Source organism: Parasteatoda tepidariorum, chromosome 12 (assembly GCF_982258835.1).
Source record: "Parasteatoda tepidariorum strain Cologne lab strain chromosome 12, Ptep-v5.0, whole genome shotgun sequence".
Taxonomy (NCBI): domain Eukaryota; kingdom Metazoa; phylum Arthropoda; class Arachnida; order Araneae; family Theridiidae; genus Parasteatoda; species Parasteatoda tepidariorum.
This window is the reverse complement of record NC_141766.1, coordinates 45,134,902-45,147,991: the sequence shown is the minus strand read 5'-3', so window position 1 is coordinate 45,147,991 and position 13,090 is coordinate 45,134,902. Positions and strand designations below refer to the sequence as shown.

The window sequence follows — 13,090 nt, the reverse complement described above, 5'->3', positions numbered from 1 at the left end:
AGATTTTTTGAAGGAACTAACCAGCATCTGCGTAACATGGAGAGGAAAACCACGAGAACCTCCCATGGTTAGAATGACAGCAAGAGAACTCTAACCCATAATTCGTCTACCACTGAGGATATTTTACGTCATCACTGTGGTTGGTGCCAGCCGGGTGCAGTATTCGTATCAACCAGTTATCGCTGGGATTCGAACCCGGTTCACCTCATTGGGAGGCGAATGCTTCATCCTCTGAGCCACCATGGCTCTGTTTCAGACATTGACAATTCTTGACAACTTTTAAAAAACGGTGTCTTTAAATATAAATATTGTTAAACATTGATGAACGAACTAATTAGAAATGCTGTTGTGGATTGAAAACGTTGGCAGATTACCTTTGCTCCTCTGTTACATTTCAACTGAATAGAAACGTTGATAGTTTCTCAATGTGTTATTTTTAAATATATATCTTGCTCCATACTAACAAAAAAAAACTATTTGGGGGAAATTCTTGACCGATTTTAAAAGAGATTGTTTTTAAATATATATCTTGTTGCACATTGATGAATGAAATAATTTGGAAGGTAGCAGACCCATTGAAAATGTTGGCAGATTACATGCTCATCAGTTACATTTCATCAGATCAGAAACGTTGATAGATTTTTTAATGCACGGTGCGCAAAATATAAAACGGACGGCCCTGAATAACTTTTGATCTAATGATCGGATGTTCACGTTCTAGAAATCAATCTTAAGGGCTTGAAGGGTTGACCTCAAGTAGGTTAATTAATTAGTGCAGGCGTTATTTTAAGTTACAAAATCAGACACAAAAACGTACTTTCTCTGAATCAGCATGCATTTTTTCGATGGATTCGGATTTGACCCCTCCCCCTAGTTTGGTCAGGAGAGGGTATCAAAGTTTGGATCCCTTAACCCCTTGCCATTGTCACCCGAATCCAGTTCAGGGAACAACTACGTGCATTATTTGTGATGCACGAATTGACTTCAGGAAGGAGAAAAATTAACGTTTCTATTTTGCGAAGACCGAGCTAGTTCGTTTCTACTTAAGGATACTTAGTTCACTATTTTCCTAATAGATGGCATCAGGGGCCCTAGTTTTTCACCGATTACGACTTCAGTCGAGAGAGGGAAATGTGGGTGCCGTTTTTGGGATATACCATACTGTAAAAGATTTGCGAAATTTATTTACTGAAAAACATATTGTTGTGTTTTTATATTATATTATACTAGTTATAGTGCCGACCGGCCTGTGTAGGGGGCAGGGAACTGTCATTGCATCAGAAAGGTCCTGGGTTCGAATCCCGGGCAAGGCATGGATGTTTCTTTCTCTCTCTCTGTGTTCCATTTTATTTTATTTTATAACCGTCGTTGAACAGCCGACCCAATTTCATGGGTTTACGACTACTTACGTTCAACTCCGTAGCCTTGTAATTTTGAACCAATCCAGAAGACAAGGAAACTCCTGGATCAGTACCCCCAGAGGTATTGATTTGTTGTGGGAACATGGAGAACTTTGAGACTCGACAGATTTAACGTGCATCAGTCACCATTTACTACACGGGGAGTCTTCGGCCGGCGAGGATCGAATCCACGACCTTTTGGATATGGGCCCAGCGCCCTACCGACCAGGCTATCCCGGCCCTTTCTCTGTGTTCTATGTCCTTTCTCCTTCGTGTGTGAATGTGACCCGCCCTATAAACGGGTTGTGGTTGTGTGAATGGCGTGGCAGAAGTCAAATTCCTGGCCATAGATGGCACCACTGAAAAACAGGAACAATCGCACCCCCACTGCCTAAACAGGCATACGACAAAAAAACTAGTTATATTATATTTAGCTTCAAAATTTTGTTCAATTTGCTCTACGTAATTGAGTAAGATGTGAGTGTAATCTATTACTTTTTTATGTGTATGTAAAAATTATAAATGCAGTAGTTATTGCATTTAAAATTTTATTTTTGCAATAAAAATTTTTTTTCTAACTTTCATAATTGTATAAAGAACGAAATTAAGCAGTCAAAACAAGTTTCCATTTTTGGACCATTTTACTGAAAAATATATGTCACTGTTTTGCGTATTTCGCCATAATTCGAATTAATTTTTTTTTGCATTAACTAGCATACTAGTTACTTAGAATGTAACTAATTAATTAGTACATTTAAACAATAATACTAAATTAATAAACATAACTAATTGTTTGTTGTTGTTGTTGGCGTAAGGCCGTTTAGGCAGAGGGGGTGCGATTGTTCTGATTTTTCCAGTGGCGCCATCTATGGCCCAGAATTCGACCACATAGTACGTCGCACCCGTTTATAGGGCGGATCTATTTATACATTCATTTATTCATCCTCAGATCATAATTTTGACTTGAATCAGAGAACGATCGATCTCCTATCCAGTAACCCCAGAGGTGTTGATTTGTTATGGGAACATGGAGGACTTTTGTGACTCGTCAGATTTAGCGTGCATCAGTCGCTTTACTACACGGGGAGTCTTCGGTCAGCGGGGTTCGAACCCACGAGCTCTCGGACAGGGGTCCAGCGCCCTACCAACCAGGCTATCCCGGCCCTAACAGACTTAACTAATTAATTAGCATATTTAGGATCTTACCTCCTTCGAACCATTGAGATTGAGTCCTAGAACGTGAAGATCTGATCATTAGATCAAAAGTCATTAAGGGTGGTCTTTTTTTCTGAACTCTGACAATTTTGAAATTTATGTATAATTACCTACTAATAAAAAGAAACAATTTGAAATGCTGCTGCTATTCTTCTCTACTTCCTTAATCCAATAAAAAAGTTGGCTTATTACTGCTCCTCAATTACGTTTTATCTGATAAGAAAACTTAATACAGTCAAACCCCGCTATAGTGAGCCTTCAAAGGACTGAAATTTCGGTTCACTATAACCTAGAATTCACTATATCCGATTACGCAGGCAATTTTGCTAATGGTTCCCAAAATCCTCCCTTTTATTACATTATATTCATATAAATGACTGAAAAATATTATGTAGTATCAAAAAATGCGTTGTTTTTCATTTCTCTTCGTCTTGCGCACAAAAAACAATTTGTAATCTTTAGCTGATGAGCAATCCTTAACATCAGGTATGGAAACACTTCCCGACTCTCAAGTAGTTTTTTCTGAATTTCTATTATTCCGCTTTTTAAACCTGTCTATAGATGGTTTTAAAAATCGATATATGTATTTATTTTGAAGTAGAAATTTCAAAATTATTACCAAAAAAAAAAAAATGAAGAACAAAATCAGTCGAAGACAGAAAAAAGTTTATTATATCCAACTTCCTTACTTTTTTGGTTCAATATATCCACAAAAAATAACATTATACGTGTATAGCAAGACACGTGAGCGAACATTTCGTTCACTATATCTGGGAGTTCACTATAAAACATGTTCACTATAGCGGGGTTTGACTGTAGTATTTTAATAGATCATTTTTAAATTGTTATTTCTGTTTCAATTTAGCAACTGCGAAAGTTCTTATAATGACTCATTCTCAGTTATATTTCGGATATTGGAAAACCGTAGTAGTGGTTCTATTTCTCGATTTCATTTCCTGCTTGGAAAAGTAACTTTAGTTTCTTTCCGAATTACGCCATTGATACCAAGGACTCATCAACAGAGACCATAAAATTAACGCTCAAAAACTATTATTTTAGACCAATCTGTTTCTGATATCCGTTGAAAGCAAGAAGAAGCCTTCACAGTGGATCCGTTTCTTGGTTACAGTTAAAAGAATAAAAATTCTTAGTCATGGACCTGTTGACAAGGGCCTGTCGTCAAGGGCCTGTCGTTACATTTAGGACACAAATCAAGAGAGAGACTAAATAATTGAAGCCTGGAGTCAATTATTTTTGAACAAATATTTGTAAAAAATATTTTTTGTATAAAAATGACTGAAGCATGTAACTTATTAGTTACTCTTATACCTAAGTTAGCATGAAGATTACTGTTTTTCCAATTATTTTTAGTACAGTGGTCATCTCTGAGTTTTATTGAGGGAAAAAAATTTTTTTTGTCTCATAGTCTTATTGAGAAAAAATTCCCATTCCTGATTCCTGGAATCAGTTATTTTTGAACAAATATTTGTAACAAATATTTTTTGTATAAAAATGACTGAAGCATGTAACTTATTAGTTACTCTTATACCTAAGTTAGCATGAAGATTACTGTTTTTCCAATTATTTTTAGTACGGTTGTCATCTCTGAGTTTTATTGAGGGAAAAAAAATTTTTTGTCTCATAGTCTTATTGAGAAAAAATTCCCATTCCTGATTCCTGGAATCAGTTATTTTTGAACAAATATTTTTTGAGTAAAAATGACTGAATCATGTAACTTATTAGTTCGTCTTATAACTAAGTTAACATAAAGCTTATGGTTTTTCCAATTATTTTTAGTACAGTTCTCATCTCTGACTTTTACAGAGAGAATTTTTTTTTTGTCTCATAGTCTTATTGAGAAAAAATTCCCATTCCTGATTCCTGGAATCTATTATTTCGGAACAAATATTTGTAACAAATATTTCTTGTATAAAAATGACTGAAGCATGTAACTTATTAGTTACTCTTATAACTAAGTTAACATAAAGTTTATTGTTTTTCCAATTATTTTTAGTACAGTTCTCATCTCTGAGTTTTATTGAGAGAAAAAAATTATTTTTGTCTCATAGTCTTATTGAGAAAAAATTCCCATCGTAATTATTCTTCATCACAAAACCATAAATTTTTTTCTTAATGATCTTATTTCGATTTCATCGTATATTTTAAGAAATTAGCTGTATTCTCAACTAATCGGCAATAATTACAGAAACGATAGTCGTTAGTACACTAAAAAATGTCTTTTATGAGCCTGATTTTATTGGTTTTGACACAATGACAAATGAATCGTCATTTTTGCGAAAAACTTCTCATGGGATTTAGACATAAAATGTTTATGCTAGAGTGAACTGACGTCATAAATCATATTTTTTAAAAGTAAAGTTGTCTTTTCCATGATTAATTCAATCGTTAAATTCAAATTCTATTCTAAAATATTTTAGAAATATGAATTTTTTAATGATTTGTGTAGCACACGTTTTCTGAAATTAGCGTTAACTATTGACAGTAACAATCAAGAAAAATAAGTCATTTCATTTAGAAAAATATTAATGGACATAACTTGATAAACGCGTTTGAAAAAAGTGAACTTGGCTCAAAATATGTATTGAGTAAGTTATAAATAGACTGAAATGTATTTTTAAAAACCGGTTTCTTAAATATGTGCGCATTTGATAAAATGGAGATAGCTGTTTTAAAAATGAGAGTAGGAATTTATTTCGTTTTTGTTACTACTATTACGATTATTTTAATTTAGCTGAATGAACTTGTTAACAATGATTATTCATAAAATTAAGTGAATTTTGTGAATTTTTTAAATATGTTTTTTTAATAAGAAATATGAATTTTTTTAATGATTTGTGTAGCTCACGTTTTCTGAAATTAGCGTTAACTATAAACCGTAACAATCAAGAAAAAAAGTAGTTTCATTTAGAAAAATATTGTTGTACATAACATAATAAACACGTTTGAAAAAAGTGAACAAAACTCAAAATATGTATTGAGTAAGTTATAAATAGACTGAAATGTGTTTTAAAAAAAACCGGTTTCTTAAATATGCACACTTGATAAAATGGACAGAGCTATTTTAAAAATGAAAGTAAGAATTTATTTCGTTTTTGTAACTACTATTACGATTATTTTAATTTAGCAGAATGAACTGGTGAGTAATGATTATTTACAAAATTAAGCGAATTTATCATTTTATTGATTTGTTAATAGTCTTTTTTAAAAGATAAGTAACCTAGATGTCAAATATTTGGATACATTGTTTAACATTTTATTTTTTATTTTACAATTTTGTCACCTTACACAGCGAACCTGTGTCATCTTATTCAGTGACGAATGCTCCATCCCATAAGCCACCAACGCTCATTGTTAAAAAAAAAAAAATTTATCATTTTATTTTATCATCTTCGTTGAAGAGCCGATCCAATTTTTCGAGTTTACGACAACTAATGTTTAACTCTGAAGTTTTGTAATTTTGAACCCAATTTAGAAAAAAAGCGATCAAGTAATGAGAAAAATTTGTTGTCGCGGAGGACTTTTTGATGGAACTTGCCCGTATTTGCGTTACATTGAGAGGAAAACCTTCATAGCCTGACGGCAAGGGGACTCTAACCCATTGTCCGTCTACTACTGAGGATATTTTACGCCAGCACTGTGGTCGGTGCGAGTCGGGAGTGGAATTCGAATCAACCAGCTATTGCTGGGATCGAACCCAGGTCACCTCATTTGGGGGCGAGCGCTCTATCCCCTGAGCCGCCAAGGCTCAATTTAAGATATTGAGTGAATAAAATGCATTTAAAATTAAACCAGAGACATTGAAGAGGATTCGAATATTTTTTAACAACAATAAAGCAAAAACTGGTGCTCATTGACTTTTTTAGAGTTGTTGAAATTCCATTACGAGAAAAAGCAACGTTGTCAACGAGAACTACAAATTGATAAATGGACCTTTACAAATTCATAACCCCATAACTCGGCTAAAAAAACTCTGATTTAAACCCTGTTTGTTACCTATTACATAATATTATTGTATTTTGCCTATTATATTTTTATTATGTTTATGTCTATTATATTTTTTATTATGTTTTCATATATTTATGTTTTTTCTTTCCTTTTTTTCAGGTTTGTGCTTCTGAAGATCCAGATTAAGAAAATTGTGATAAATTATGATTATTAAGACTATTCCAAATGGAATCTTTATCGATCACTAAACTCACAGGACGATTTTCGACAGAAAAAATTCAAATTTAATGGATAAAATACGTTGGAAAACATGCATTATTTATAACAATGACATAAATGGTCGCACATTGATGCTATTAAATGTTCATCAAATTATGCAATGTTATTTTGACATTGTTTTGATATAAAACAGAAAAATATGATAATGATACCTTCTCAATATAATGATGCTTAGATAACAATATATTTTCAGGTAAATTTTACGTTTTTAGTTAAGTCGGAATGAATTAGATGTTATTTTATGATGTAAAACGTAGAATCTACGTATCTTCGTAAACATTTTGTTCTGTTATTTTGGTAGAGCTAAGAAAATAGCATCGTGTTACACTCTAATAATTTCTCCTTTTTTACTTCTAGAAAGCATAGCACTTTCAAAACTATCCTTTTTTCAGCAGATCATTAATAGAAAATAAGATCTGAAAGCCATTAGTATCCGAGATAATTATAGTGTTTTATTATTCTCGAAATATTTTATGGCGAATGAAATTGCACATCTTTAGCACTTATTTTCCGACAAAAATAGCTCGCTGGTCGCTGCCTGAAATTTACTGAAAGAAACTGTTGCTATTTTATGGAAATTGCTCTGTGAGAGATATCCTATTTTCTAACCGCATAAATCTTAAATATCGCAATTCACCATTTTGTAAATATATAATAACCGTTTTGAACATTACTGGCATTATTTTTTTAATAAATTGTTCGAAAATCTCTTTCAGTTTTGATGAACAGTTTTATTACGGTTAAATCAGTAAAATTTAAATAAATTCAATGAGATAAGGAAATCAGTTTGAGCCCAAAATGCAATAAACTACACATTAGGAAATAATTATTCTATTTTTTAAACTGTTTATGTGATCAGAAAAATTAAATAGTCATAAAATATCTATTTTTTTTGCAAAAGAAACATGCATTGTAACCATATTTAGATTATTGTTATAATTTTGCACCTGATATTTGCTGAATTGAGAAATCGTGCATTATTAAATTTTTAGACGAAATTTACAAGTTAACGGGTATGCATTGCATTAGACTCTAAAATGATTTGAAAATAAATCAATATGTTAAATATATAGTTATTTATATATATAAAAATATTTTTTGCATTTGGCGCTAACAAGATTTAAAATGACAGAATATGCAATGCCCCTGACGGAATATTAGTTAAAAATTAACTAATATTAGTTTCATTAATTGGAAACTATTCATAGATACAATTCACCGCATATTCAAGCAAAATTCAAATTAAAAAATATGTATGAAGTAAATTTTAACAAAATTTGAAAGTGAAAGCCATGTCTTTGGTTATGGTTACACCAGCGCCAGAAGAGTCCAGTATGGACAGCAACAAGCTTCAACCTCAACAGACCTTTGACCGTGAAGACTCATTACCACCTCCTCTTCTACCAAGTCTGAGTATAAGTGAATCGGAGAACGATAATGAACAATTCTTTTTTGACATGAGTCGTCAAAATTCGGTAGATTCAACAATTCTACTTCCACCTTTTTATAACAACAAGAATGCTCTCCATTTTGGGCGAATGCACTCAGAACCTGAAAGACCTTTACCACTGGTGGAGTTTCAACATTTAGAACAGCAATCGTCATCGAACAAACCTACGGATTTGGAAACAAAAGCTGGTTCTCCTCAGGCCAATTATAGATCATGTCCAGAAATAAGACCTGAAATTCAAGTACAACCTGCTAGACTTCAAAAAGATGTTCTTCCTGAACGAGGTAAGAAAAATATCACATTGCTTATTTCAATTCTAATCCAATTGCTCATTCATTTTTCTTATTTCAATGCTATTCTAATTGCTCATTCACATTGTGCTTATTTTTATGCATTTGATGAGATCTTAATATTTATTTGAGCAGTTCAAATGTTAACTTCAGCTGAATCACATCAATAAAAGAGTTACACCATAATGCATTTAAAATTTGAGCAACCATAAAAAGTGCATTAAGGTATCATATTATATATATATATATATATATATATATATATATATATATATATATATATATATATATATATATATATATATATATATATATATATATATATATATATATATATATATATATATATATATATATATATATATATATATATATATATACAGGCATATGACAAAATAATAGGAACACCTGTGAAAGAATGGAGTCGTCATTCGACAGTCCAATAACGGCTGGCACGTGTCACAAGAGTGTGCCATCTAGTGGTGATGAAAGGAAAGGTATCAGTCTAGCATTTGGCAGTGTGAAAGATGCGTGAGAAAAATACATTCCTGGCAAAGCGAGATTATGTTCGACCTCTCTGACCTTAAAAGAAGCATGATAACCGGTGCTCGCCTAGCTGGAGCGTCAGTGACCAGAACAGCGAACCTTGTGGGTGTTTTAAGGACCACTGTATCAAGGACTCTGTCGCCTTACACAAAGTTGGGCAAGGTGTCTTCTGCGAAGCGCAACAGCGGCAGGAAGTCGAAGTTGTCTGACCGTGATAGACGGGTGCTGAAGAGGATAGTCGCTCTAAAACGCAAGACTACACTGCCTTTGATTACTTCCGAGAAGAATAACCACCTTCAGAAACCCGTATCCATGAAAACTATTCAACAGGAGTTACATGCTGCTAACATTCCTGGCAGAATAGCTATTTCAAAACCGTTAGTTTCAGAGCGGAATGCTTTGAAGAGACTACAGTGTTGCCAAGACCCCTAAAATGGACACAACTGCAATGGGAACAAGTCATTTGGTCTGGTGAATCCTCTTTTACACTGTTCCAGACCACCGGTAGTGTGTTCGTGTGGCGAACGCCGGCAGAAGCATTTCATGTTGACTGCCTGGTTCCAACCGTGAAACATGTAGGTGGTTCTGTGATGGTGTGAGGTGCTATATCTGCCCGTGGATTGGGACCTCTCGTTGTCTAATGGGGAGTGGTCAATGGTGACCATTACCGAAGCATTCTCGCATATCATCTTCCCCCTATGCTTCATATTCTCTCTACTGAAGAATGTCCTGTGTTCCAAGATGACAATGCTCCTGTTAACACGTCTCACTGTGTTCAAACATGGTTAAATGAGCATAATGATGAAGTGGAGCATCTAACGTGGTGTCCTCAGTCCCCTGATCTCAATATCATTGAGCCTTTGTGGGGTTTTTTAGAGAAAAAAGTCCGTACTCGGTTTGCTCCTCCGCGCACACTCTCTGAACTCGAGACGGAACTCGAGAACAAGAAGAATGGCTGTAAATTCCGATGAACTTTGTTCAAGACCTTTATTTGTCAACCCCACGTCGAATGCAAGATGCCATTCAGGCTAAAGGTGGACCAACTCCTTATTAATAAAATATTTTCATTTTTTCACAGGTATTCCTATTATTTGTCCTATACCTGTATATATATCCAAGCAATCAATAACTTTAACTTAATTACTAATAATTAAGTTCATATATACTCTGTATTTCAAGCACGACGCCATTGGTTCAAAAAATTGAAGGCAATCCAAGCTGGAATGTTGTAAACGAAATCTCTTGGTATTAGCAAGACACTGGTAGTTAGAGAGATTGTGCAACATTGTCATAAACTATTCATTTAATAAAAAAAAATATTGCGTTAAAAGATTTTCTGTTCAAATCTTAAAAAAAAATCTAAGAAAAAGGAAATCTTGGGTTATAGATGTAGAAATTAACAGTTCTCGCGAAAAATCATTAAACTCCAACTTTAAAAGTACCAAATAACTTAATGTCAGTAAAATAATAACTTTTGAAATAGAAATACTATCATCTAAAAACTTTACGTGGGTAAAATAACAACTTGTCGAAATAGAAGCACTATCATTTAACATCTTTACGTCGGTCAAATTACAGCTTTTAAGAATACAAATTCTGTGATTTAATGACTTAACGTTGTTTAAATAACAACTCTTCAAATTATATGTACTATCATTTAATAATTTTACGTCTATCAAATAACAACTTTTCAAAATAGAAGAGCTATTATCAAAATTATATTATTTTAATTTAACATTGTTAAAATAATAACTTTTCAAAGAAGTACTATCATCTTATAATTTTACGCCGTTCAAACATCAACTTTTAAAAATGAAAGTACTCCTATTCAAGTTCATAACCACTTTTCAAATAAGAAACATTTACCATAAGTTTACAAAAGCTATTTCTCGCTTATTTCAATAAATATTTTTGTTGATAATTGAAGTGACTCTCCTTTCTAAAATTAGAACAAAGTGTGCCTTTTTAAACGACACGCTCATTGATGTGAAGGATCTGTAAGTTTTCATCTTCAAGTGTTTGTAAAACAGTGAGTTTAAATCTTTCCGTTTTATGCTATTCAATTTTTTTAATGTAACACATCATAGCGGTTCACTTCATTTTTCATATTAATTTAGCAATGATTAATATAATTAATTTTAAAAAAATTTAGCAGTAAGCAGAGTGATATATCGTGAATCATCATTTTTTTAATTGCTATAACAATGTCTTGTTAAAAATTTCTGGAGATATCTTGTGAATATCATTCCTTACAATAAGTATCGAAAGGCTTAGGGGATAGAGTGCTCGCTTTTCAATGAGATGCTCGCTTTTCGGTTCGAATCCCAGCGATGGCTGGTCGATATAAATTCCGCTTCCATCTTGCACCGACCACAGTGCTGACGTAAAGTATTCTCAGTTGTAGACGACGGATAATGGATTAGAGTCCCCGTGCTATCAGGCAAACAATGGGAGGTTTTCGTGGTTTTCCTCTCCATTTAACGCAAATGCGGGTTAGCTCCATCAAAAAAATCATCCATGAAGGCAAATTTCTCCCAATACTCGATCCAGGAGTTCCCTTGTCTTCTGGATTGGGTTCAAAATTACAAGGTTACGGAGTTGAACATTAGCAGTCAGAAGCCCATAAAATTGGGTCGGCTGTTCAACGATGGTTATAAAATAAAATAAAATGAGTATCGAAAGTCTTAGGGGATAGAGCGCTCGCCTTTAAATGAGGTGAACCGGGTTCGAATCCCAGCGATAGCTGGTCGATACGAATTCCGCTTCCGGCTTGCACCGACCACAGTGCTGACGCAAAGTATTCTCAGTTGTAGACGACGGATCATGGGCTAGAGTCCTCTAGCCGTCAGCCTACCGTGGGAGGTTTTCGTGGTTTTCCTCTCCATGTAGCGCAAATGCGGATTAGATCCATCAAAAAGTCCTCCACGAAGGCAATAATCTCTCAATACTTGATCCAGGAGTTCTCTCGTCTTCTGGATTAGGTTCATAATTATAAGGCTATGGAGTTGAACATTAGTAGTCGTGAACCCAAAAGTGTGTCGCCTGTTCAACGACGGTTATAAACTATAAAATAAAATGAATATCGAGATGACGTTAATTAATTTCAACGATACTACGACGGCCAATATTAACCACAATAGAAATCAAGTACGATAAACGCGCGAGTATTATCGAAAACTACTGAGTACAAAAATATCACGATTCTTGTCAATCACAAATATCATCCATTGCAAATATCATAATTTTTTTCAAACAAATGAAGCTATAAGATAGTCAATTACAAAAACCTGAAAATAGAGTTCGATTATATTTTAACGCATCATGGAATATTTATTTTTGGTAGCAATATTTTACAAAGTTATCCTCATGATATATATTGAACAAGCCTTACCATGAAAATGGAACAGACGATAATTATTACGAATGATGTTTTCACAATCAATAATGACCACGTTATTAGTCAATACTGACCATCATATTTGTAGATATCGACCACAAATAAGATAATATCGCGAATAGTAGCGGTAAATATCGAATGCAAAAATACCGCCACTGTTATCGATAAATATCGAATACTGTAAAATAACAGGGAATCTTAGCTCAAATGCAAGCATTATCTATTTAATTTGTTTTCTGCTTCAAGCCAGTGTTTATCACAGCTCTGATATACATACCATCAATGGTCATATTCGATTATATGACCAATATGATAAAGGATCATCTATGATCAGCCTACCATTGGTGCTTTTCTGGTACCACTGCTGAAAATTTTGGATCGTGTTCAACTATAAAATGATTCAAATTTACTGCAACCATTAATATTTTAATGTTATATTGCAAATTTTAATTTGGTACGACTATAATAAGTTAACGATGCTTTCGCAATCAACAATGACCACCCTTGTCCAAAATGTTTGTGGCTATTGACCACCAATTGGATACTA

The 13,090-nt window shown here is 33.5% G+C and overlaps 1 protein-coding gene across 1 annotated transcript in view; it reads left to right on the top strand.

The window, feature by feature from the left end:
* The window catches only part of LOC107450569 (small conductance calcium-activated potassium channel protein 1-like), a 657,806-nt gene that overhangs the window by 368,957 nt on the left and 275,759 nt on the right, over window positions 1-13,090 (top strand). Inside the window, exon 5 of the mRNA XM_071188289.2 lies at window positions 6,741-8,594. Within this exon, the coding sequence (XP_071044390.1) occupies window positions 8,153-8,594 (442 nt within the window). The 5' untranslated portion in view covers window positions 6,741-8,152. The remainder of the gene's footprint in view (window positions 1-6,740; window positions 8,595-13,090) is intronic.